This window comes from Muscardinus avellanarius (genome assembly GCF_963383645.1).
Source record: "Muscardinus avellanarius genome assembly, chromosome: 12".
NCBI lineage: Eukaryota > Metazoa > Chordata > Mammalia > Rodentia > Gliridae > Muscardinus > Muscardinus avellanarius.
The window spans coordinates 106,099,309-106,126,852 of NC_137798.1; the positions used below are offsets into that span (position 1 = coordinate 106,099,309).

At 49.0% G+C, this 27,544-nt stretch overlaps 1 protein-coding gene across 1 annotated transcript; it reads left to right on the forward strand.

The window, feature by feature from the left end:
- Positions 1-168: 168 nt before the first annotated feature.
- COA8 (cytochrome c oxidase assembly factor 8) lies at positions 169-22,930 on the forward strand (the record flags this gene model as incomplete). Its single annotated transcript, XM_080708263.1, has 5 exons — positions 169-291; positions 10,456-10,653; positions 13,779-13,842; positions 19,529-19,619; positions 22,825-22,930. 5 exons carry the CDS (start codon positions 169-171, stop codon positions 22,928-22,930), a joined length of 582 nt encoding a protein of 193 aa, XP_080564389.1.
- Between the last annotated feature and the right edge of the window lie 4,614 nt (positions 22,931-27,544).

Consider the following 27,544-nt stretch of genomic DNA (forward strand, 5'->3'; position numbering starts at 1 on the left):
AGAGGGCGGTGCGAGGCCCCGCCCCGCCCCCGCGGCCCGCCCAATCCCGAGAGGGCGGCGCGAGGCCCCGCCCCCGCCCCGCCGCGGGCACGCTCACGGGCTCGGCGTCGCGGCGTTGCCGTAAGGCGCGCCGTCGCAAGGCCGCCGTGAGCCGAGGGAGCGGGCGGCATGGCGGCCGGCAGGCCGGGCGCGAGGGCTCTGCGCCCGCCTCTCTGCCGCGCCTTCGGCGGCCGTGGCTGCCCGCCCGCCCCGGAGCGCGGGGCGGAGCGCGGGGACGCGGCGCCGAGCGGGGTAAGCGGGGCGGCGGCGCGCGGCCTGTGCGCGGCCGGCCTCCGGGCTGCTCCCTGAGTGCTGCCGGAGCCCTCGGTGTGAACGGCGTGCCGGCTCTTGGTGCCGGGCTTCTCTTTGAGCCTCGTTAAGCTCAGTAGCGCTTTTCTTCAGTCGATGGCCAGCTTTATATTCCTGCTCTTGTGGATCTGGATAGAGATCCGCGAGGAATTTCTGTAGCAAGGAAGAATGGCAGCCGTTTAAATTGCACCTCTTGGGCCGGCGTCGGGGCGAAGTAATCCCAGTACTGGAGAGGCCTGTAATACCAATCTTGAAGCCGGGCGTGGTGGGCGCGCTTGTGATCCCAGCATCCGGGAGGCTGAGACCCGAGGATCGCGGTTCGCGGACAGCCTCAGCTACTTAGTGAGGCCCTGTTTCAAAATAAGAGACCCTGTTTCCAATATATGTATGTATGTATGTATGTATGTATGTATGTATGTATGTATGTATATGGGGTCTGGGTAGCCCGGAGGTAGGTTTCCAGGAACCCCAGTACCACCCCCCAAAAATTAATAATAATAAAAATAAAAATTGCACTTTTTTTTTGGTGGTACTGGGGGTAGAACCCAGAGGTTTTCTACTTCCGGGCTATACTCCCAGACCTATTTTTTTATATTTTATTTGGAAACAGGGTCTCACTAAGTTGCTGAGAGCCTCACTAAGTAGCTGAGGCTGGCTTCGAACCTCTGTGATCCTCCTGTCTCAGCCTCCCAAGCGCGGGGATTACAAGCGTGCGCCACCACGCCTGGCAAAATTGCACTTCTTTAAGGGAAGATTATTATTTTTTTTTCTTCTGCTACTGGGGATGGAACCCAGGGGCTTTCTACCTCTGAGCTACGTCCTCAGCTCTCTATATTTTTTTTTCTTTATTTTGAAACAGGGTCTCACTGAGTTGCAAAGGGCCTCATTAACTAGCCGAGGCTGTCTGCCAATCGCGATCCTCCGGTCTCAGTCTTCCAGGATTTTCAGATAAACTTTTGACAAATGGTTTGGTACAGGGTGCAGAGAAAATATTTAAGCAAAGCACAAAAGTACTAACTCTTCATTTACTAGTGGGCCAATGAAGGAGGCAGGAAAGCTTGGCTTAGGTAACAAGAGTCAGGAGGCAGGTGTGGTGGCCACGTTTGTAATCCCAGTACTTGGGAGGCTGAGATGGGAAGTTCCGGGTTGGTGGGAAACCTCAGCTACTTAGTGAGACCCTGTTTCAAAACTAAAGAATAAAAACTAGGACTAGGGGTGTAGCTTAGGTTCTGCAAAAAAAAAAGGAGATGAGCTTGGTAACTCAGGCCTGTAATCCTAGTCCTCAGGATAGGGTCACAGAGACTCAGCAACCAAGCAAGACCCTGTTTCAAAAGAAAGACTAAAATGAGCTGGAGATGTAGTTTGGAGGTAGAATGGCCCTGGGTTCATCCCCAGTACCACACACACAAAAACTAAATAAGTAATTTTTTTAAAAAGGGGCTGGGGGTGTAGCCTGGAAGCAGAATGCCCTTGAGTTAAATCTCCTGTACCTAACAACCAACCAACCAACATCAACCAAATAATAATTAAGGAAAGACAAAAAGCCAGATAAGATTTTGGAAATGTACCTGTCATAAATTTTTATTTCCCTTGGGCTGGGCTGTGCCTCCTAACACACTTTTGTAGAAGTGGCTTTGAAGTTTTGTCTAGTCTACAGTTTGGACATGGAGTCACGAGGACAACTTATCATCCACCCAGACTTTGGGCCTCTGGCTCAGTTCCCTGGTACAGTGGCCCTAGCCCTGACTTTTTTTTTTTTTTTTTTTTTTGGATGGAACCCAGGGGCATTCTACCTCTGAGCTACACTCCCAACCCTATTTTTTATTCTTTATTTTGAAACAGGGCCTCACTAAGAAAAGAAAAGAGATGGGATATAGATCAGTGGGAAAGCACAATCCCTAGTAGCACATTAAAAAAAAAAAAAGTAGCTTGGCGTGGTGGCGCACGCTTGTAATCCCAGTATGTGGTAGGCTGAGACAAGAGGATCACGATTCATGGACAGCTTCAGCTACTTAGGTCCTCTGCAACTCAATGAGACCCTGTTTCAAAATAAAGAATAAAAAAGTAGGGCTGGGGTGTAGCTCGGAGGTAGAATGCCCCTGGGTTCCATCCCCAGTACTGCAAAAAAAAAAAAAAAAAAAAGTCTTCCCCGGGTCCGGTGCTCAGGGTGAGACCTGCATTCTGCAGTCCGTGTAATGCTGAGCCCACGCTGCTCACCTGTGGCCTGATTGCTCACTGGGTGGTGATCTTGATGACACTGGCAGGTGGGCGTCTGGCCATGAGTCAGAACTACTTGCTTCTAATCTTGTGCCAAGCCCTGTTTGGCTCTCGCCTGAATGCCCCATTATGCTAGATACTGGACTGCACACAGAGAACAGTTTTACCTTAGGGCAGTTTGGATGGCCTAAGTTGCCATCTTTGTTGCTTCCTGAGTGATTACATTTGTGCAACACAGAAAGATTGTTGTCTCTGGGACTTGAAGTATAAATAATAAGTCTTAAAAGTCAGGTTGTGACTGTAATCTTAGCATTTGGGAGGCTGAGACGGGGATCGTGGTTCAAAGCCAGCCTCTGCTACTACTTATGAGGCCTTTTGCAACTCAGTGAGACCCTGTTTCAAAATAAAAAAATAGGGCTGTGGGTGTAGCTCAGGTAGAATGCCCCTGGGTTCCATCCCTGATACTGCAAAAAAAAAAAAAAAAAGGTTGCAAGCCTTTTGTTTCCTTAAATTTAGTGAGGATAAGATCATTCTTGTCTTAACCCGTCATCTCTAGTATACACTGCATTTTTCATTCATCCTTTGCCCACTGCTTTAGTGAAGGAGACCTCCTTTTAGGACTTACACATCTTATTCCCATCCCTCATCTCTAGGTACCAGGACCAGGGTTTTTGAGACGCCCTTGTTGTGTGTTGCCCAGGCTGCTAAGTGATTATCTTGCCTCATCCTAAGCAGCTGAAGCTACATGTGTCCATCACCACACCCACTTTGGGTACTTTTTTTTTTTTTAGCACTGGGGATGGAGCCCAGGGGCGCTCTACCTCTGAGCTACATTCCCAGCCCTATTTTTATTCTTTATTTTGAAATAGGTCTCACTAAGTTATGGAGGGCCTCACTAAGTAGCTGAGGCAGGTCACAAAATTCTGATCCTCCTTTCTCAGCCTCCCAGGTACTGGGATTACAAGCGTGCACCATCATGCCTGGCTGGGTACTGTTTTGTTTTGTTTTTGCGGTACTGCGGATGGAACCCAGGGGCATTCTACCTCTGAGCTACACCCACAGCCCTGTTTTTTATTCCTTATTTTGAAAAAGGGTCTCACTGAGTTGCAAAGGGCCTCACTAAGTAGCTGAGGCTGCCCACGAATCGCAGTCCTCTTGGCTCAGCCTCCCAAACGCTGGGATTGTAAGCGTGTGCCACCACGCCCGGCTTGGGTACCTTTTTTTTTTTTCCCGGACCTGGGGATGGAACCCAGGGCCATTCTACCTCCTAGTGACACCCCCAGCTCTATCTTTTATTCTTTATTTTATTTTATTTATTTATTTTTTTGCGGGTCTGGGGATGGAACCCAGGGGCATTCGACCTCCGAGCTACACCCCCTGCCCTAGTTTTTATTCTTTATTTTGAAACTGGGTCTCACTGAGTTGCAGAGGGCCTCACTGAGTAGCTGAGGCTGTCCGCGAACCGCTATCCTCCAGGTTTCAGCCTCCCGAATGCTGGGATTACAAGCGTGCGCCACCACGCCCGGCTATTCTTTATTTTTGAAACAGGGTCTCACTGAATTGCAGAGGGCCTCACTAAGTAGTTCAGAGGTAAAATACCTCTTGGTTCAATTTCTGGTACCAAGAAAAATAAGTAAAATTTAGTCAATAAGCCGGATGTGGTGGCGTATGTTTGTAATCCCAGTACTTGGGAGGCTGAGACAGGATCACAGGTTCAAGTCAGCCTCAGTATCTTAGGCTCTCAACAACTTAGTGAGACCCTGTTTCCAAATATAAATACATCTGGAGGTAGAAGGCCCCTGGGTTCCACCCTTAGTACCACAAGAAAGAAAACTTGAGGAAGCCCTGGGGCCCACACCCAAGACTCTGATGGGAGTGTGGCCTGTGCGTGCGGTTCTGGAGGATGAACCTGGAGTGGTGCAAGTTTGAGCACTGCTGCTTTTGCTGTGCGTCGGCTACTTATCCTAGATTTTCTTTTTTATTTTTCCTTGCGGGTCTGGGGATGGAACCCAGGGGCATTCTACCTCTGAGCTACACCCCCTACCCATTTTTTTTTTTTTTTTTAAACAGGGTCTCACTTGCCGGGCGTGGTGGCGCACGCTTGTAATCCCCGCGCTTGGGAGGCAGAGACAGGAGGATCGCGCAGGTTCGAAGCCAGCCGCGTGCGCTGGTTTAGGAGACCCTGTTTCCAAAATGCAAATTTAAAAAATAGGTCTGGGAGTGTAGCCTGGAGGTAGAAGGGCTTCCAGGAACCCCAGTACCACCAAAAAAAAAAAAAAAAAAAAAAAAGAAACAGGGTCTCACTAAATTGCAGAGGGCCTTGGTCTCCGCCTCCCGAATGCTGGGATTACAAACATACACCACCATGCCCGGCTTGTCCTAGATTTTCTTAACTTGTGTAATAATACTTAACATATATTGCATTTGTGTGCACTGTTTTAAATGAATAATTTTAACTTATTTAGTCCACACAATTGTATGAAATAAGTAGAATTTTTTTCCCCCTGTGGTACTGGGGAATGGAACCCAGAGGCATTCTACCTCCAAGCTATATCTTCAATCCTAATTTTTATTTTTTATTTTGAAACAGGGTCTTGCTAAGTTGCAAAGAGCCTCACTAATCTTCCTGTCTCTACCTTCTAAGTACTGGGATTATGAAATAGGTAGAATTTTATCATCCCCTTCTTACACATGAGGAAACAGCCACGGTAAGGCTGATATACATCAAAGCCATGGGTTCATATGTACAGAATGTATATAGCCTATATAGAGTAACTTAGAAACTTCTGGAGGCTGAGGCAGACAGGAGGATCGTGGCTCAAGGCCAGCCTCAGCTACTTAGGCCCTTTGCAACTCAGTGAGACCCTGCTTCAAAATAAAGAATAAAAGCCGGGCATGGTGGCACACACTTGTAATTCCCACGCTTGGGAGGCTGAGACAGGAGGATCGCACAGGTTCGAAGCCAGCCTCAGCTACTTAGTGAGGCTCTCAGCAACTTAGTGAGACCCTGTTTCCAAATAAAATATAAAAAATAGGTCTGGGAGGATAGCCCGGAGGTAGCCTTTGGGTTCCACTCCCAGTACCACCTACACACACACACACACATACATACACACACACACACAGAATAAAAATAAAGGGCTAGGGGTATACCTCAGAGGTAGAATGCCCCTGGATTCCATTCCCAGTACCGCAAAAAAATTTCTTCTAACAAGTTTTTTTATTTAATGTGTGTGTGGTACTGAGGACTGAACCCAGAGGCATTCTACCTCCGAGAAACAGCCCCAGCACTAATTTTTATTTTGAAACAGCCTCACTAGGTTGATGAGTCTCACTACTTGCTGAGGCTGTCCTCAAACCTTTGATTCTCCTGTCTCAGCCTCCCAAGTACTGTGATCACAAGCATGAGCCGCTCCACCTGGGCCTCTCTTATTTTTTATTTATTTTTATGATGCTGGGGATTGAAGCTAGGGGCATTCTACCTCCAAGATAATCCAGTTCTTTCTTTCTTTCTTTTTTTAATTTGGTAAAGTGTTGCTAAATTGCTGAGGCTGGCTTCCAACCTGCAGTGTTCCTGTCTCAGTCTCAGGTATCAGGATTACAGGTGTGTGCAACCTGACCTGACTGAGCCACATAATGTATGGTTAAGTTTGCTTCCTGGTCTGTCTAGCACCAGGTAGCATAGGGCCCCAGCCCTCACTGAGGGGAAGGCTGTGCAGCCCATCTCAGGAGTCTGAACTGTAAAGCAGGGGTACCCAGCAAGAGTCTGGCTCTGTCCAGTGCCTTGTGCTGATTGTGGCTTTGGCCTGTGCAGGGCACCTCAGGAAGCGGGTGCCGGGGAGCATCTCGGCACTCCTGCTGCGAGCCCTGACCTGTGGTGGAAGAGGCGCAGAGCTGGGAAGGGGCACCAAGTGTGGGGCTATCCAGCCTGGCAAGTTAGGGTGAAAAGGAAAGGGTTCAGCACCTGGGAGCCTAGCTCCCCTCCCAGGCCAGGAGTGAGAGTTCTAACTGGCAGGTGAGAGCTTGCAGGCTCCTCCTGGATGTTGGGTTCCGGCTTGCCTTCCCACGCAGGCTCTCTGGTCCAAGTGTCAGGAAGCCAGGCATTCTGTGCTGACAGCAGAAGAGCCCTAAATTACGGTAATTATTCCCACTGCAAAGGATTCTTGCTCCTACAGAAGGATCCTTTCCTCCCCCACGCCTCTTGCCTGCTTTCCTAATAGCAGCCACTGGGTGAACAACAACCCGGGTATTTGTTTATACAGGAAAGGAACTGTCACAATCAGATAAAAATCTCTCCAATTATAATGGCAGGCAGACCCAAGGTTCATCTGCAGAGCAGTTTGTGAGATCCAGGAGATAAGCATGAAAAGTAACCGGGCTCCTTTGTTTTGCGTGGGCAGCTAGAGGAGGTAACCATGGATGGGCTCTGGCATTTCCTGGCAGGAAGCCTCTGCGGAGGAAAAGGGGTACAATTCTAGGAGGTGGGTGGTAAGCAGCTCTCTGCAGCTGCCTGCTAGCTGGAGAAGGAAGGAGCTGCCCACTCACTGTGGTAGTCCAGAGGCAGCCCTGGCTCTCCACCGCTGGGACGCCCCTCTGGTTGCTACCAGTATCAAAGTATCTCAGTTGTCCAGGGTGCTGTGGTACAACCCTATGTACTTCCAGTTCTTGGGAGGCAGAGACAGGAGGGTTGTAGGTTTGAGGCCTACACAGTAACTTAGTGAGAGCCTGTTTCAGAATAAAAAGGCTGGGGGTGTAGCTCACAGGTAGAGCACCCCTGAATTCAATCCCTGGTGCCAAATAAATGAATAAATACCACACAGTTGCAGAGTCTTTGGGGGAAAAGTCCAGAATTTTGGTTTTTATTTTTCAATGCTGGGGATTGAACACAGGGGCATTCTACCACTAAGCTACATCTCCAGCTCTTTTTATTTAGTTTTGAAACTGTCTCATTAGCTGGATGTAGTGGCACACGCTTATAATCCTAGGGTTTGGGAGGCTGAGACAGGAGGATCGCACAGGTTCGAAGCCAGCCTCAGCTACTTAATGAGGCTCTCAGCAACTTAGTGAGACCTGTTTCCAAATGAAGTATAAAATAGGTCTGGGGGTGTAGCCCGGAGGTAGAAGGACCCTGGGTTCCACCCGCAGGACCACGAGAAAGAAAGCAACTGTCTTGTTAAATTCCCAGGGTGGCCTCAAACTGATCTTTTTATCTCAGCCTCCTGAGTAGCTGGGATTACAGGAATGTGCCATCATATCTGGCTTTATTGAAATTATTGAAATATTTTGCCTTTTTTTGCGGTAGTGGGATTGGAATCCAGGGGCTTTCTACCTCTGGGCTGGGCTATACTCCCAGACCTATTTTTATTTTTTTGTTTGGAAACAGGATTTCACTAAGTTATTGAGAGCCTCACTCAGTAGCTGAGGCTGGCTTCAAATCTGTGCGATCCTCCTGTCTCAGCCTCCCAAGCGCAGGGATTACAAGCGTGCGCCACCACGCCTGGCTATTTTGCCCATTTTTATTTGTTTGTTTGCTTAGTGATATTGGGGATTGAATCCAGGGGTGTTTACCTCTGAGCTACTCTCTAGCCCTTTTTTATTTTATTTATTTTTATTTATTTATTTATTTATTTACTTTGGTGGTACTGCGGGTGGAACCCAGAGGCTTCCTACCTCCAGGCTATACTCCCAGACCTATGTCATACTTTATTTGGAAACAGGGTCTCACTAAGTTGCTGGGAGCCTCACTAAGTAGCTGAGGCTGGCTTCGAACCTGTGCGATCCTCCTGTCTCTGCCTCCCAAGCATTGGGATTACAAATGTGTGCCACCACACCCAGCTTCTTTTTTTTTTTTTTTAATTTTGAAACAGATTCTCACTAAATTGTTGAAGGTCTCAGTAAGTTGCTGAGACTGGCCTTGAACCTGCAAACTTATTGTTTCAGTCTGTTTCCTAAGTACTGGAATGATAGGTTTGTACCACCATGCCCAACTTTTTCTTTTTCTTTTTTTTTTTTTTTTCCCACTACTGGGGATATAACCCAGGGGCATTCTACCTCTGAGCGATACCCCCAGCCCTATTTTTTTATTTATTTGGAAACAGGGTCTCACTAAGTTGCATAGGATCTTAGTAAGTAGCTGAGGCTGCCTGTGAACCCAGGTCTTCCTGTCTCAGCCTCTCATCTTGAGATTATAAGCATTTTAATAGTCTCTTTTTTTGCGGGGGGGGGGGGTACTGGGAATGGAACCGTTCTACCTCCAGGCTACACTCCCAGACCTAGTTTATATTTTCATTTGGAAACAGGGTCTCTTAAGCCAGCACGGCTGGCTTTGAACCTGCTCGATCCTCCTGTCTTCGCCTCCCAAGCTCAGGGATTACAAGCGTGCGCCACCATGCCAGGCAATAGTCTCTTTTTGAAAGTAAAAGATGGAGCTGGGCGTGGTGGCGCACCCTTGTAATCCCAGCATTCAGGAGGCTGAGACTGAGGCCCTCTGCAACTCAGTCAGACCTTGTTTCAAAATAAAATAAATAGGGCAGGGGGTGTAGCTCAGAGGTTGAATGCCCCTGGATTTCATCTCCAGATGTGAAAGAAAGAAAGAAAGAAAGAAAGATGAATGAAAAGTAAAAGATGAGCTGGGCGTGGTAGCGTAGGCTTGTAATCCCAGCACTTGGGAGACAGAGACTGGAGGATTGCACAGGTTCGAAGCCAGCCTCAGCTACTTAGACTCTCAGCAACTTAGTGAGACCCTGTTTCCAAATTAAATATAAAAAGAGTAGGTCTGGGAGTATAGCCAAATAAAATATAAAATAGGTCTGGAGTATAGCCCGGAGGTAGAAAGCCCCTGGGTTCCACTCCAGTGCCACAAAATAAATAACTAAATAAAAGCTGGGTGTGGGGGTAATTTCAGTACTTGGGAGGTTGAGACTGGTGCAGGGCAGGTTCAAGGCCAGCTTCAGCAAGTAGTGAGACTCATCAAACCTAGCAAGACCCTCTTTCAAAATCAAAATCAAATAGGGCTGGGAGTGCTGATCAGAGGTAGAATGCCTCTGGGTTCAATCCCCAGCACCATACACACATACATACACACACAGAAAGGAAGGTTGGGGTGTAGCACAGCCTGGAGGTACAGTGCTTCTAGGTTCAACTGCCCATGGCAAATATAAAATAAAGTAGGCCTAGGGGTGCAGCCCTTCATTCCCTCCCTAGTACCACTCACACAAATTCAAATTAAAAGATAAAGCCGCACAGTAGCACATGCTTGTAATCCCAGTTCCTGGGAAGCTAAGACTGAGCATTACAGGTTCAAGGACAGCCTCAGCAAGTAGTGAGAATCTCATCAACCTAGCAAAACTCTTGTTTTTTGTTGTTGATGTTTTTTTTTCTGTGGCACTGGGGGTGGAACCCAGGGGCTTTCTACCTCCGTGCTACACCCCAGGCCTGTTTTATAATTTATTTGGAAACAGAATCTCAGTTGCTGGAGCCTCACTCAGTAGCTGAGGCTGGCTTTGAACCTGTGCGACCCTCCTGTCTCGGCCTCCCAAGCGCAGGGATGACAAGAGTGCGCCACCGTGCCCGGCTTAGATCCTGTTTCCCTGTTTTGTTTGCGGGTCTGGGGATGGAACCAGGGGCATCTACCGTGATCCTCTGGTCTCAGCCTCCCAAATGCTGGGATGACAACACGCCCCACTTGCACCCTGTTTTAAAACAAAAAATAGAGCTGGGGGTGTAGCTTAGAGGTAGAATGCCTCTGAGTTCAGTTTCCAGTACCAGAATAATAAGAGTCGCAGTAAAAACAGAAGGGTGAAGCTGATGCGGGCCTTTCATCAGTGCGTACTGTGAGTTGTGCACTAGAGACTTGCTGAGTCGTGTGTTAATCCGGGCACTTTGTTAAAGGTCTCAGGATTCCGCCCTCCACGGAAGTCTTGCCACGATTGGATCGGACCCCCAGATAAATATTCAAACCTTCGACCTGTTCACTTTTACATCCCTGAAAATGAGTCACCACTGGAAAGAAAGCTTAGAGAATTAAGACAGGAAACCCAAGAATGGAATCAGCAATTCTGGGCAAGCCAGAATGGGACTTTTCGAAAGGTAAGGATAGGTTTCAGAGCAGAGTGAGAAATGACACGGTGGCCGCTTGGGGGCGCCAAGTCCTCGGGGTTCCTGCGTCAGTCTGCATGGAGACCTTTTTGTGTTTTATTTTTGTAGTGCTGGGTAAGCACTGTATCACTGAGCTCCACCCCAGGCTGGTCCACCGGTAACTGCTCCTGAGCACAGCTCCTCCTAGAGCAGGAATTGCGAGGCTTTTTTTTTTTTTTTTGTAGATGTGACACTGGGGATGGAACCCAGGAACATTCTACCCTGGAGCTACATCCCAGCCCTAGTTTGTTTTTATTTTGAAACCGGGTCTTACTAGATTGATGAGAGTTTCACTACTTGCTGAAGTTGTCCACAATCCTCAGTGTCCGAGTCCTGGGATTACAGGCGAGGCCAACATACCCAGCTTGTTCTCACAGGGACGAGGCAGCAGAGCCAGGACCTGAAGTACTTGTCTTACCTGTGTGTTCATGTTCCTGAAAATCCAGTGTCTGTGACACATTGTCTTGACTCCCGAGACTTCAAGATTCTTCTTCTTCTTCTTTTTTTTTTTTTTTTTTTTTTGTGGTGCTGGGGGTGGAACCCAGAGGCTTTCTACCTCCAGGCCATACTCCCAGACCTTTTTTATATTTTATTTGGAAACAGGGTCTCACTAAGTTGCTGAGAGCCTCGCTAAGTAGCTGAGGCTGGCTTTGAACCTGTGCGATCCTCCTGTCTCAGCCTCCCAAGCGCGGGGATTCCAAGCGTGTGCCACCACGCCTGGCTTCAAGATTCTTCTTCCAGAAGAAAAATATTTCAGCTTTCTTTATCCCCCTGGGCCAAGTCAAATGGAGTCTGTATGTACTCTGTGGATTTGTAAACGAACTGCCTTCCAACGTGGTTTGTTTCCAAAGTCTTCCCAAGACCCTGGAGACAGGGTCTTATCTAGGTTGATGAATCTCACTACTTGCTGAAACTCCTTGAACCTGTGATTCTTCTGTTTAGCCTCTCAAGATTCCCTGTTAAAAGAATCTCTTTTTGTAGTACTAGGGATTGAACCCAGAGCCATTTGACCTGAGTTACATCTCAGCCTTAGTTTTGTTTTTTGAAACAGAGTCTGTTGGTCGATGAGAGTTTCATTACTTGCCAAGGCTATCCTCAAAGCCAAAGATTTTCCCATCTCAGTCTTCCAAGTAGTTGAGCGCCTCACTAAAATGCTGAGGCTCAGCGGGGCATGGTGGGCATGCTTGTAACCCCAACATCCGGGAGGCTGAGACTGGAGGATTGTGGTTTGTGGACAGCCTCAGCTATTTAGTGAGGCCCTCTGCTACTTGGTGAGACCCTGTTTCAAACTAAAGAATGAAAAATAGGGCAGGGAGTGTAGCTCGAAGGTCAAATGCCCCTGGGTTTCATCCTCAGACCCGCAAAAAAAAAAAAAAAAAAAAATGCTGAGGCTGGCTTTGAACCTGTGACCCTTCCATCTTAGTCTCTGAGGTGCTAGGGTTGCAGACATGCATCACCACACCCAGCTTATTTATTTTTTTTAATAGTACTAGGATTGAGCCGGGCGTGGTGGTACATGCTTGTAATCCCAGCATTTGGGAGGCTGAGACGGAGGATCGCGATTTGCAGACAGCCTCAGCTACGTAGTGAGGCCCTTCGCAACTCAGTGAGACCCGGTTTCAAAATAAAGAAAGAAAAATAGGGCAGGGGGTGTAGCTCGGAGGTTGAATGCCCCTGGGTTCCATCCCCAGACCCGCAAAAAAAAAAAAAAAAAAAAAATAGTACTAGGATTGAGCCCAGGGGTGTTTTGCCTCTAAGCTATACCCTTATCCCTATTTTATTTTTTATTTATTTTATTTTTTAATTTTTTTGTGTTACTGGGGGTGGAACCCAGAGGCTTTCTACTTCCGGGCTATACTCCCAGACCCATTTTATATTTTATTTGGAAACAGTTTCTCACTAAGTTGCTGAGAGCCTCACTAAGTAGCTGAGGCTGGCTGCGAACCTGCGTGATCCTCCTGTCTTAGCCTCCCAAGCGGCGGGATTACAAGCGTGCGCCACCACGCCCAGCTATTTTTTGTTTTGAAGCAGGGTCTCGCCAAGTTGCTGAGCATTGTCTTGAACCTGCGATCCTCCTGTCTTGGCCTCCTGAGTACTGGGATTATAAGCTTTTGCCACCATACCTGGCTCTTATTTTTAGTTTTTAATTTTTTCATTGTTTGTGATATTGGGGATTAAACACAGGGACAGTCTACTTGTGAGCTACATCCCCAGCCCTATTTTTTATTTACTTATAATTTTTTTTTTTTTGTGGTACTGAGGGTAGAACCCAGGGGCTTTTCTACCTCTGGGCCATACTCCCAGGCCTATTTTATATTTTATTTGGAAATGGGCCAGGCGTGGGTTCCATCACCAGACCCGCAAAGAAAATAAATAAGTAAAAATAAAAAAATATAGAACAGGGCCTCACTAAGTTGTGGAAGGGTTCACTAAGTAGCTGAGGCTGGTTGTGAACCTGAGATCCTCCTGTCTCAGCCTCAAGTACTAGGATTACAAGTGTGGGCTACCATGTCTGGCTTATTTTAATTTTTTTTTTTTTTTTTTTTTTGTGGGTCTGGTGATGGAACCCTGGGACATTTGACATCTGAGCTACACCCCCTGCCCATATTCTTTATTTTGAAACGGTCTCACCAAGTTGCGGAGGGCCTCACTAAGTAGCTGAAGCTGTCCACAAACCAGGATCCTCCGGTCTCAGCCTTCTGAATGCTGGTATTACAACCACGTGGCATCACGCCTGGCTTTATTTAAAATTTTTTTTTAATTTTTAATTTTTTTGGTACTGGGGATGTAACCCAGGGGCATTCTACCTCTTAGCTACACCCCCCAGCCCTATTCACTAAGTTGTGGAGGGCCTCACTGTAGCTGAGGCTGGCCGCAAACCTGTGATCCTCCTGTGTCAGCCTCCCAAGTACTGGAATTACAAGCGAGCACTACCACACCAGGCCTTAAGATGGGGCATTTCTCAGGAAATAACCATGTTATACTTCTCCAGAGTCCTGTGAGCTCTGCTGTAGCCAGAAGGAGGTGGAAAGACAGAAGAGAAGGGAGTTCTGATGGTGTCTTTTTTTTTTTTTTAGGAAAAAGAAGAATTCATTCACTCACGGCTGAGAGCTAAAGGCCTGGGCCCGGGAGCTGTGTGTGGTCAGTACCTCTGTGCTTTTTGGCTAATTGTGTTTGGTATGAGCAGGTAGAAAGAAGGGACATTGAATGACGAGGGAAGCTCAGGGCCTTCCCACTGCCTGGGAGCATGCTGAGGCCTGCCTTCCCCCCCGTCGCTGCAGCCTCGGGGCCCCTCACCACGGAGTCCCCAGGACTCCTGCTCCATCTTCTCTCTTGGGCTGACATACCTTCTCAGGATTCTAGATTCGTTTTTGCGCGTGTACATTTTGGGGATGTAACTCAGGGGCATTCTACCTCTGAGTTACACTCCCAGACCTGTTTTTTTTTTTTTTTATTTTGAAACGGGCTCACTGAGTTGCAGAGGGCCTCACTAAGTAGCTGAGGCTGTCCACGAACCGCGATCCCCTGGTCTCAGCCTCCCTAATGCTGGGCTTACAAGTGTGTGGCACCACACCTGGCTTTTTTTTTTTTTTTTTTTTTGGTGGTACTGGGGTGGAACCCAGGGCTTTCTACTTCTGGGCTACACTCCCAGACCTATTTTATACTTTATTTGGAAACAGGGTCTTACTTAAGCTGCTGAGAGCCTCACTAAGTAGCTGAGGCTGGCTTCGAACCTGTGTGATTCTCCTGTCTCAGCCTCCCAAGCGCAGGGATTACAAGCGTGCGCCACCACACCCGGCTACCTGGCTTTATTTTTTATTTTGAAGCAGGCTACTTAGCGTTCTGGGGCTGGCTGTGAACTTCCGATCCCCTGTCTCATCCTCCTGGTACTGGGATCACGGGTGTGCACTACAGGTGGTTTTCTAGGTCCTTCTGATTGGTGATTCTCAGCGTGAGTCCTGGGCTCCTCTGCCCTGTGGCGTGCGCTCCTTTTCCTGGGCTGCCCTGTCTTCCATGCCACCTCAGGAACGTCTCTCACCATTTCTTCCGTCCCTGCCTCCAGCTAGTGCTGGAGTCCAGGCCTTTGTTCTCTGCCTCTGGCACTAACTTCCTAATTTCCCCCCAGTTTCTAATTTTTTTTTTTCTTCGTACTGTGAATTGAACCCAGGGTCATTTTACCTCTGAGCTATGCCCACAGCCCCATTTATTTATTTACTTACTTATTTATATATTGTGGTATTGGGGATGGAACCCAGGGGCATTCTATCTCTAAGATATACCCCCAGTCCTATTTTTTATTCTTTTTTTTTTTTTTTTTTTGCAGGTCTGGGGATGGAACCCAGGGGCATTCTACCTCTGGGTGACACACCCAGCCCTATTTTTTTTTTATTCTTTATTTTGAAACAGGGTCTCACTGAATTGCGGAGGGCTTCATTAAGTAGCTGAGGCTGGCCTGGAACCCGAATCTTCATGTCTCAGCTTCCCAAATGCTGGGATTACAAGCGTGCGCCACCACGCCCGGCTACTCTTTATTTTGAAACAGGATCTCACTGAGTAGCAAAGGGCTTCACTAAGTAGCTGAGATTACCAGTGTTCACTGCCATACCTGATGCCTAGCTTAACCTTTGTAAGCCATATGGTATATCTTTTGAAACTACTTGACTTTCCTGTTGTTTAAAGCATAAGCAAAGTGGGCGTGGCGGCGCACGCTTGTCATCCCAGCGTTGGGGAGGCTGAGACCGGAGGATTGTGGTTCACGGACGGTCTCAGCTACTTAGTGAGGCCCTCTGTAACTTAGTGAGACCCTGTTTCAAAATAAAGAATAAAAAATCGGGCAGGGCGTGTAGCTTGGAGGTCTAATGCACCTGGGTTCCATCCCCGGGCCCCCCCTAAAAATAAAATACAGCATAAGCAAATGGAATGGGGTGTGTTTCAACAAAACTTTATTATGTGTATATGTATGTACACACAAGTTTTTTACCTCAATATGTGTATGAATATAATGTACCAATAAAAAATTTTTAAAAAAACATTATTTACAGAAGTAGGTAGTAGGACAGAATTGGTCTGTAAGTGTGGTTTGTCATCCCCTACCGTAAATCTCCTTGTTGGCCAGGCGTGGTGGCGCACGCTTGTAACCCAGCATTCGGGAGGCTGAGAGGATCGCGGTTCGCGGACAGCCTCAGCTACTCAGTGAGGCCCTCTGCAACTCAGTGAGACCCGGTTTCAAAATAAAGAATAAAAACTAGGGCAGGGGGTGTAGCTCAGAGGTCGAATGCCCCTGGGTTCCACCCCCAGACCCGCAAAAAATAAATAAATAAATAAATCCACTTGTACCAGAACCTGACTGTTCTCTGAAATGCAGATCTGAAAGTTGCTGTGGAGTGCAGGTTCTTAGACTTTCCTCTGCCACAGGATGACAGCCCCGCTCCTCTCTGGGCAGGGTCCTGCCTGGCCTGGCTCATCGTCTGCCCTGCATCTCTCCCCATTTCCTCTCTTGTCCCCCAGACCAGGCGCTTGAGTGTGGAAGGGAAACTAGACTCCTTCAGATCCCTGTCTTGGGATAGTTCTTATTTTTATTTTTTTCTGTGCTGGGGATTGAACCCAAGGGCATTCTACCTCCAAGCTACCACTTCCCCATTTTTTATTATTTTATTTGAAACAGAGTTTCATGAGTTGCAGAGGGCCTCACTAAGTAGCTGAGGCTGGCCTCGAACCTGATCGTCCTGTCTCAGCTTCCCAAATTCTGGGATTACAAGCATGCACCACCACGCCCGGCTTCGGGGTGTGTGTGTGTGTGTGTGTGTGTGTGTGTGTGTGTTTTAAACCCGGCTTCGGGTGTGTGTGTGTGTGTGTGTGTGTGTGTGTGTGTGTGTGTGTTTTAAACCCAGGGCTTCCTCTGTGTATGCGAGACAAGCACTCTCCTGCTGAGTTGCACTCCCAGCCCAGCAAGAGGACTGGGATGCCAGCGCCGCCATCTGGGTGCTGCGGCTGGGCTGGAGGGCAGCAGCAGGAGAGGCCTGCGGATGGCAGCACAGTCAGGGTGCTGTGTGATGAGCACGGTGCCAAGTCCTTGCGTGTGTCCTCCGCAGTGACTGTCTTCAGCATTTTACACTGAGGGGCCTGTGGCTAACAGGGCAGGCTCTCCACTGGAGAGCACAGGGTGAGGGGTGGGTCTAGATTCTGCCTGAGGAGTCACTGTCTAGACCTACGGGTCTCGGGTCTCAACACATCTCCCGCGCTGTCTGGTGTCTGGGACCCTGTGTGCTTATGTTTGTGTATGTGTGGGGTAGTTTTTACCAAGTGGTTGTAGATCTGCGCTGGAGAGTAGCCACTCCTAACAGCTGGGAGAGGTTGTTTTAAGTCTAAATAGTATCACAGAATCCTCTTGATGGTCCTGGTCTTAAATTGGATTTTAAAATTAACTTTGTAATGGTCAGGCATGGTGGTGCACGCTTGTAATCACAGTACTTGGGAGGCTGAGACAGTAGGATCAGAAGTTCAAGGCTAGCCTCAGCTACTTAGTGGGATCTTCTGTGATTCAGTGAGAACCTGTTTCAAAATAAAGAAAAAAAGTTCTGGGCGTGTAGCTAAGAAGTAGAATACACCTGGGCTTCATCATCATTACCACTTTACTCTCATACTTTTTTTTAGGTACTGGGGATTGAACCCAGGGGCATCCTACCTCCAAGGTATACCCTCAGCCCTACTTTTTATTCTTTTTTTTTTTTTCCTGGCATTGGAGATGGAATCCAGGGGCGTTCTACCTCCAAGCTACACCCCAGCCCTATGTTTTATTTTGAAATAGGATCTTGCTAAGTTGCAGAAGACCTTAACAATTAGCCGAGGCTGGCCAAGACCCGGATCTCACTGTCTCAGTTTCCCAAGTACTGGGATTCCAGGCGTGCGCCACTGTGCCCGGCTTGCTCTCGGTCTTTTACCCTTCTCTTGTGGTAAACTGGATTTCTCTGCCTCCCACTTTATCCTTCCTACATTCTGTGAAGCCAGCCTGAGGCTAACCTTTCTTTCCCAGGCAGGCTTCCAACCATGCTGAGCCCCATCCACCAGGCAGAGGCGGGCTTCTGTTGAATGAGCCTTGCTGCTGCCATGGAAACGCAGGCTGAGAGGCCTCCAGGGCTGGGCAGACAAAAGGGTCGGTGTCCGGGAAATATGTACAGCTAACCATGAACAGCAGATGGGCGAGTGCTTGCCACAGAGATGACACAGGCCATCTGGGCTTTTAAAAAAAGCTGCCACGAATTTCCTTCCTCACAACACCCCTGTAGACAGATGACATGGTTGTGAGGCCCAGGAGTTCTCAGCTGGAAGCCTCACAGTGCACCTTAAGTAACGGGTATCACTGCTTCCCCAATCACGGAGAGGCTCCTCTGGTCGTGCTCGTGGAGTGCCCACGAGGGTGGCAGCGTGGAACCCCAGGCCTTCTGTAGAAGGGTCTAGCGGATGTTAGACTCCTCCTAGCGGTGCTGAGAAGCAGGAGCACAGTGGCCACGAGATGCCGCCCTGAAGACTCCCCGTGGGGGCGGCGAGTGCAGCTGAGCGTTCTTGCCTATTTATTTATTTACTGCAGTATGGGGTGGGACCAGAGGCTTTCTACTTCTTAGCAACACCCTAGCCCTGTTTTTATTCTTTTTTTTGTGTGTGTGTGTGGTACTGGGGGTGGAAACCAGAGGCTTTCTACCTCTGGGCTATACTCCCAGACCTATTTTTATATTTTATTTGGAAACAGGGTCTCACTAAGTAGCTCTCGGCAACTTAGCGAGACCCTGTTTCCAAGAGAGCTACTTAGTGAGACCCTGTTTCCAAATAAAATATAAAAATAGGTCTGGGAGTGTAGCCAAGAGGTAGAAGGTCTCTGGGTTCCATCCCCAGTACCACAAAAAAATAAAATAAAATAAAATAAAATAAAAAGAGTTAGGAATGATGGGCATGGTGGTTCATGCTAGTAATCTCAGTATTTGGGAGGCTGCGACAGGATCATCGGTTTACAGCTAGCCTCAGCTACTTAGTGAGGCCCTCTACAACAAAGTAAGATTCTGTTTCAAATAAAGTCAGGCTGGGGTACAACTTGGAGGCAGAATGCCTCTGGGTTCAATCTCCCATTCCAAAATGAAAAATACAGTAGGGCTGGGAAAATAGCTCAGAAGAGAATGCCCCCAAATCCAATCCCCAGTACCCCACACATACACAGAAAGGGCTAGAGCTGGCCAGGCGTGTGACACACATCTGTAATCCCAGTACTTAGAGGCTAATACAGGAGTGTCACAGGTTCAAGGTCAGCCTCAACTTGGTGAGACCCTGTTTCCAAATAAAAAAACAAAATAGGTCTCAGGGTATAGCTTGGGGATTGAATGCACTTAGGTTCAATCCTCAGTACCCCCCCCCAAAAAAAAAAGAAGAGGGAGGCTGAGTGTGGTGGTACCTGCCTGTAATCCCAGTACTTGGGAGACTGAGACCAGAGGATTGCAGTTAAAGATGAGATTCAGCCTAGCAGAACCCTGTTTCAAAACAAAAAAGGGTTGAAGTGTCACTTGGAGGGAGAACGCTTCTGGGTTCAATCCCTAGTGTCAAAAGGTGGGGGGGGGGCTAGGGAATGTAGCTCAGTGGAAGAACGCTTGTCTAACATGCAGGGTGCCCACGGTTCAGTCTCTAGTACCACACCTAAAACAAACACAGATTGCTTATTGCTGATGTGTAGAAATACAATTGATGTTTGTATCCTGCAAGCTTGCTGAACTTACTAGCTGTGATTTTTAAAATTTAATCCCTTCTCCATCAGGCTTAAGTTTAAGTTGAAATTTGCTTTCAGGTCAAAAAGCAACATTGAATGCAGAAGAAATGGCTGACTTTTACAAGGAATTCTTAAGTAAAAATTTTCAGAAGCATGTATATTATAACAGGTAAGTACTTTTTCCTAAAAATTCACATATTATATCCAGCCAGATTAGGTAGAATTGTTTTCTTTTTTGTGATACTGAGGATGGAACCCAGTGGCATTCTACCTTTGAGCTACACCCCCCAGCCCTATTTTTTTTTTTTTTTTTTTTTTGGTACTGGGGATGGAACCTAGGGGCATTCTATCTCTGAGAGCCACCTCCAGCCCTATTTTTTATTCTTTATTTTGAAACAGGGTCTTACTGAGTTGCAAAGGGCCTCACTAAGTAGCTAAAGCTGTCCAAGAACCTCGATTGTCCTGTCTCAGCCTCCCAAATGCTCGTATTACAAGCGTGCACCACCACACCTGACTTCTGTGATCCTCTTGTCTCAGCCTCCCAAATACTGAGATTACAAGCGACCACGCCCAGCTCTGAGGCTGTCTTTGAACCTCACAGGTTTGTGACACCATGCCTGGCTGAAGATAAGAGTTTTAATGTGATCCGGACCCCAAATTAAAATACAAGTTTACAGAAAAGAGTACGTGTAGGGCGCGGCATAGAAAATGATGTTTGAAATAATAGCCTAAAGCCAGGCTTGGGGGTGCACACCTGTCATCCCAGTACTTGGGAGGCTAGACAGCTGTCCTTAGGAACACAGACTCTGTTTCAAAATAAAAAGGACTGGGATATAGCTCAGTGGTAGAATGCCCTTGGGTAGGAAGGAAAGAAAGAAGGAGGGAGGTTGGGGCCAGCAGCCCAAACCAAAATACTAGCCAATCTCTTCAATAAGTACTTAGAACTACAACAACAAAAAGGGACTGGGTGCAGTAGAACACTTGTCTGGCATGCACAAGGCCTGGCTTCTATCCCCAGGACTGAAAGAAGCAGGGTAGTTGTTAAAGGCTGAAAAAGACTTGATGAGGTATCTAGGCTTTGTTTGGGTCCTGATTGAGACAAGCCACCTGTAAAATTTTAGGCTGTATTCGTCCATTTTTCTGTCACTGTGACAAAAAGCTTGACAAGTCTAACTTAGAGGAGGAAAGGTTTATTTAGCCCATAGTTTAGAGGCTCAGTCCATGGTTGTCCGGCTTCAAGGCAGAAAATGTGGCAGGGCAAGTAACAGGGAAGGCCACTCTTCATCAGGACGTCTAGAAGTAAAGAGAGCCAGAAGAGAGACCTGGGGCACATCCAGGGTGAGGGTGGTGTTGAGATTGATTTGGAGAGAGAAGAGACTGAGCCAGACATGGCGGTAAACACCTGTAATTCTAGTCCTGGAGACACTGAGACAGGAGGATTATGGGTTCAAGACTATTCTCAATAACTTAGGCCCTATTTCAAACTGAAAAGTAAAATAGGATGCTAGGCTGGTGGTGCATGCCTGTAATCCCAGGACTTGGGAGGCTGAGACAGGAGGAGCACAGTAAGGCCTTTTGCAACTTAGTGAAGCCCTATTTTAAAATAAAAGCTAGCCAGGCGTGGTGGCACACGCTTGTAATTCCAGCATTAGGGAGGCTAAAACTGGAGGATCGCGGTTCACAGACAGCCTCAGCTACTTAGTGAGGCCATCTGCAACTTAGACCCTATTTCAAAATAAAGAATAAAAAAGCCAGGCGTGGTGGCGCATGCTTGTAATCTCAGCATTTGGGAGGCTGAGACCGGAGGATTGCGGTTTGCGGACAGCCTCAGCTACTTAGTGAGGCCCATTGCAACTCAGTGAGACCTGGTTTCAAAATAAAGAATAAAAAATAGGGCTGGAGTTGTAGCTGGGAGGTCAAATGCCCCTGGGTTCAATCCCCAGACCCGCAAAAAAAAAAAAAAAAAAAGGGCAGGGGGTGTAGCTCAGAGGTCGAATGCCCCTGGGTTTCATCCCTGGACTTGCAAAATAAATAAATAGATTAATTAATTAATTAATTAAAATAAAAACTAAATGCTGGGTGTGGTGGCGCACGCTTGTAATACCAGCATTAGGGAGGCTGTGACTGGAGGATTGCGGTTCGCAGACAGCCTCAGCTACCTAGTGAGGCCCTCCGCAACTCAGTGAGACCCTGTCTCAAAATAAAGAATAAAAAATAGGTCAGGGGATGTAGCTCAGAAGTACAATACCCCTGACTTCCATTCCCAGACCCACAAATAAATAAATAAATAAATAAATAAATAAATAAATGTAATAAAAACTAATCTGAATGTGGTGGCGCACGCTTGTAATCTCGACATTTGGGAGGCTGAGACAGGAGGATTCCAGTTTGTGGACAGCCTCAGCTACTTAGTAAGGCCCTTTGCAACTCAGTGAGACCCTGTTTCAAAATAAAGAACAAAAAAATAGGGCTGGGGGTATTGCTTGGAGGTCGAATGCTCCTGGGTTCCATCTCCAGTACTGGAAAGAAAAAAAACATAGTGGTAGGGTGTAGTTCAGAAGTCGAGTGCCCTAGGTTCAGTCCCCAGGTCCATAAACAGCCAACCACCTAAGCAAGGCCGGGACAGGGCGGGGCAGGTGAGCCAAGGCCGGGGATGTGAGTGCTGGTTGTGGTTGGAGGAGCTCAGGGGAGGATCAGGATCAGGGGTCTGGGTCGTCCTGTTTCTAAGGCTCTCTGAACCTGTTAAGCTGTTTAACCAGGAGCCTGTCTGCCCTGGGGCTGACCTCACACAGGTGTAGGGTGCAGGCTCGGGTCAACCTCGGCTGGATGGGCGAGGAGGTACCAAAGCCGCCCTCTGCCTTGCCCAGACGGAAGCAGGAAGTCTTTAGGAAGGGAGCCTGGCTTTCCCTGACCCAGGAGCTTAGGTCCCGAGGGAGTCCCAGCCTTGCTTCCAGGAGGCTTTGCATTTTCCTGGGGCCCTGCTTCTGTGCTGATGTCCAAGGGCATGAGAGCCCAGCGCGACCAGCAGCTGTGAGCTCCCTCACCGCCCCTGAGCTGGGAAGTGCTGGGGTGTGCCAGGGCTCCCCTGGCTGGGTGCGCCTGCCCTCCAGGCTCCTCCCTTGGGTTTGAAGCCGCCACTTGGGATCACTTCCTCTCGGACAGCTCACACAAGCGCTCGGCCCGGGAGACGTGGGGCCTGTGAGCGGCTGGCCTCGCACAGTGCAGCAGTGAGCCGTGCTCCTGAGAACAAGGCGGCCAAGCAGAACCTGCTGCTCAGTTGCCACTGGACACCTGCCAATCCAGATCTGAGGGAGGGAAGGAGAAGTGGGCATGGCGAGGCCAGCCCATGACCTGCGGTCTTCCTGTCTCTGCAGAGACTGGTACAGGCGGAATTTCACCATCACGTTCCTCATGGGGAAGGTGGTCCTGGAGAGGATTTGGAACAAGCTGAGATGGAAGCAAAGGACGACAGGCAGTTAGCCTGCCTGCCTCGGTGTCCAGGCCCCTTACGCGGCCTAGGACTGAAGTGCCCTGGGTCTCCAGGCAGGCCCTGCGCCCTCCTGACCGGTCACGGCGGCTTCCTGCTGCTGACGAAGGCCATGGAACCCAAGCACTGCTTCCCCGCTCTGTGTCTCAAGTCACACCCGTTCAGAACAGCAATAAGCCGGGAGTGGTGGTACACACTGGTAATCCCAGCATTCCGGAGCGGAGACCAGAGGATCGCTATTCACAGGCAGCCTTAGCTACTAGCGAGGCCCTGTTTCAAAAATGAAAAGACTAAAAACTATGGCTGGGTTGATGTAGCTTGAAGGTAGAATGTCCCTGGGTTCCATCCCCAGTACCACCAAAAAAAAGAACTCCAGCAATGCAAAGATGTAAATAAAGTTCCACTTGCAAAAGTCTGGCTCAATGGCAGCAGTAACTGAAGGCGGGTGCGGAGTGAGGCGTGGGTGCCCACCCCGTTCTCGGTGGGCCCCCCGCTCTGCGCCTGCCCCGCTCTGCCCGTGGCCTGTGAGGGTGGAGGGTGCGGGTAGGTGACACCTTCAGAGCTTGGGCCAGGAGTGCCCCCCAGGCCATGTGCTGAAGGCTTAGTCATCAGCTGATGGTGCTGCTGGGAGAAGGTTAGAGCACTGCCCTTGTAGGGGACAGTGGGCCTGGTCCAGTGCCTCTGCTTCCTGGCGCTCCATTGCCCTCCAGGACCTGCCCCGCTCAGGCCTGAAAGCAGGGGCGAGCTGTTGATGGGCTGACACCTCCTCCAGTTGGTTTCATAAGGCGCAGTAGGCTTTGTTGCTTGCTTCAAAGTTGAGCCGTCTGAATGAGGGCCTCGTTGGCCTTCAGGTTCCAGAAGCCGGGATTCTCCTCTGCTGGGATGACGCCAAGGGACAGCTGGGCCCCCTGCTTACCTGCAGGATGGCAGTGGGAGAAGACGGATAGCAGGACACCAGCTATGGCTCAGGACACCTGGGCCGATGGACCTAAAATTTATATGCTCTTTTTTTGTGTGTGTGGTTACTGGGGATGGAACCAGGGGCATTGTACCACTGAACTATACCCCCAGCCTTGGTGTTTTTTTGTTTTTTTTTTTTTTTTTTTTTTGCGGGTCTGGGGATGGAACCCAAAGGCATTTGACCTCTGAGCTACACCCCCTGCCCTATTCTTTATTCTTTATTTTGAAACAGGGTCTCACTGAGTTGCAGAGAGCCTCACTGAGTAGCTGAGGCTGTCCGTGAACCATGATCCTCCAGTCTCAGCCTCCCGAATGCTGGGATTACAAGCGCACGCCACCACGCCAGGCTCCAGCCCTGTTTTTTAGTCCTTTTAATTTTGAAACAGGGTCTACTGAGTTGTGAATGGCCTCGCTAAGTATCTGAGGCTGTCTGTGAACCACGATCCTCCACCGAATGCACGCCCAGCTTTTTATATGCTCTCTTTTTTAAAAAACTAGGTTAAGCCAGGTGTGGTGGTACATGCTTGTAATTCCAGTACTGGGGAGGTTGAGACAGAAGGATCACGGGTTCAAGGACACCATGGTACTGGGAATGGAACCCAGAAGCATTCTACCTCTGAGTGACACCCCCAGCCCTATTTTTTTTCTTTTTTCTTTTTTTTTGGGGGGGTGGTACTGGGGTTCCTGGAAACCCTTCTACCTCCGGGCTACACTCCCAGAACTATTTTATACTTGTTTTATTTGGAAACAGAGTCTCTTAAGCCAGCACTATTGGCTTTGAACCTGCATGATCCTCCTGTCTACGCCTCCCAAGCACGAGGATTACAAACGTGTACCACCACGCCCGGCTCCCAGCCCTATTTTTTTATTCTTTATTTTGAAACAGGATCTCTCTGAGTTGCAAAGGGCCTCACTAAGTAGCCAAGGCTGTCCTCAAACCGTAATCCTCCTGTCTCCCCCTCCCAAGTGCAGGGATTACAAGCGTGCACCACCATGCCTGGCTCTCCAGCCCTATTTTTATTTTATTTTGAGGCAGGGCCTCGCTTAGTTGCTCAGTGTGGCCTCAATCCCACGCTTCTCCGGGCTCAGCTTTCCCAGTCTTGGGATTGCTGGCTCTTGCTAGTCCTGTGAGCGTGAAGGTGGGGGCATGAAGTGTGGGCGTGTTTCGCAGCTCTTGCAGCCGGCTCCTAAGCCCCCTTTCTTCCCAAAGGAAAACTGTCCCCATTAAAGACTCACTCCCACCCCTCCCTGGCTGTGCTGTGTCCCTCCGCCTTCTGCCTCTCAGAGCTGACCTCAGGGAGACCCTCAGAGGGGACTGTCCTGCAGCTTCCTGGGGCAGCCCCCTCAGGCCCTCTATGCCTGTGCAAGGGGACCACTATAGGGGACACTCAAGCACCCCACGCACCCCAGGCCTGTGCCCACGGTTCGCTGTTGATCTGCCAGGAAAGCCATTTCTCTACTTGAATGGCACTGGAAGTGATCGACCCATCACCCAGGGCCCTGGCCTGGCTGTTGGTGACAGCCTGTCTGCTGCGTCCTGAGTCAGTCCTTCTGTGGAAAGGTACCCACCGGGGTGGCTGCAGTGGTGAAAGGCTTCTTCCCAGCCCACCCTCCACAGAACCTGCCCCAGGCACACACTCCACCCCCTGACGGAGGGTGTGGCCGGGCCACCTCAAAGACCCAGCCATGCATGGAGGACTGACTCCAGCCAGGAAGCAGCGGCCTCCTGGAACACTATTGACTGCAGACCTCAGATCTGACCATCTGGTGGTGGGCACGAGGCTATGCGGTCACAGAGGGAGATGGCCTCTGCAAGGGCAGGCTGTGACCTCCTGGTCACCACCTTCCTGCACCCTGCACCTCTGTGTGCAGCCTGCAGAGAAGGCTTTTGACAGACTCGCCCAGGGAGGGTAGCAGAGCACCTGGACCTTCAGCAAGTAGGAGTAATACACAGGAAGTGTCAGAATTTGCCAGGGATGGTGCAGTGGTGCACACCTGTAATCCTAATGTGGGAGGCTGAGACCTGAGGACAGCTGGCTCAAAGTGCCCAAGGATAGTCAGCCTCAGCAGCCCATTTCCAAATAAAACAAGCCCGGTGTGGTAGCACATGCTTGTAATCCCAGCATTTGGGAGGCTGAGACAGGAGGATCCAGGTTAGAGGCCAGCCTCAGCTACTTAGGCCTTTTGAAACTCAGTGGGACCCTGTTTCAAAATAAAGAATAAAAAATAGGTCTGGGGATGTAGCTCGGAGGCAGAATGCCCTTGGGTTCCATCCCCAGTACCACAAAACAAAAACTGGTCTGGGAGCCAGGCATGGTGGCGCACACTTGTAATCCCTGCACTTGGGAGGCTGAGACAGGAGGATCACACAGGTTTGAAGCCAGCCTCAGCTACTTAGTGAGGCTCTCAGCGACTTAGTGAGACCCTGTTTCCAAATAAAATATAAAATAGGTCTGGGAGTGTAGCCTGGAGGTAGAAAGCCTCTGGGCTCCACCCCCAGTACCACCAAAAAACAAACAAAAAACTGGTCTGGGGCTGTAGCTAGGAAGTAGAGTGCCTCTGGGTTCAATCTCTAGTAATACACACAAAATCTGGCAGGGCCAGGCATGGTGGCACACACCTGAATCCCAGTAGTTGAGAGGCTGAGGCAGGAGAAGTGCTGATTGGAAGATAGTTTCAGCAACTTAATAAGACTCCTAGCAACTTGGCAAAACTGTTTCCAAAAATTAAAAAGGGCTGGGGATGTAGCATGAAGGTAGATTGTTCCTGGGTTAAATTTCCAATGCCAAAATCAATAGATACAAAACAAAAGCTGGGTGTGATGGTGCGTGCTTGAAATTCCAACATTTGGGAGGCAGGAACAGGAGGATCATGGTTCGCAGACAGCTTCAGCTACTTAGGCCTTTTGCAACTCAGTGAGACCCTGTTTCAAAATAAAAAATAAAGGCCAGGTGTGGTGGCGCACGCTTGTAATCCCAGCGCTTGGGGGACAGAGATAGAATGATCACACAGGTTGAAAGCCAGCCTCAGCTACTTAGTGAGGCTCTTAGCAACTTAGTGAGACCCTGTTTCCAAATGAAATATAAAATAGGTCTGGGACTATTGCCCAGAGACAGAAAAGCTCCTGGGTTCCACCCCCAATACCACAAAAAACAATGAATAAATAATAAAAAATAGAGCCGGGCGTGTTGGCACACACTTGTAATCCCCGCGCTTGGAAGGCTCAGACAGGAGTATCACACAGGTTCGAAGCCAGCCTCAGCTACTTAGTGAGGCTCTCAGCACCTAGTGAGACCCTGTTTCCAAATAAAGTACAAAATAGGTCTGGGTACTGCCTGGAGGTAGAAAAGCCCCTGGGTGGTTAGGCCGATGCCGGGGCCATCGGCTAACATCGGAGCCTGCCGTGAGGAAGGCCGGTGCTGGGGCCTCCGAGGCCAGGATCCGAGCCAGCTGAGGGGTTAGGCCAGTGTCAGGGCCAGCGAGGGCAGAACCAGGGCCTTCCGTGAGGCAAGGCCGCTGCTTGAGCCAGCGAGGTCTGGATCAGTCCACCGGGTAGCCAAGCCACAACTGGGGCCGTCAAGAGTGGGATCGGTATTTGCAATGCGGCATGCACAGAGAAATATCGCAGAAAATTAAAACCAGATGCT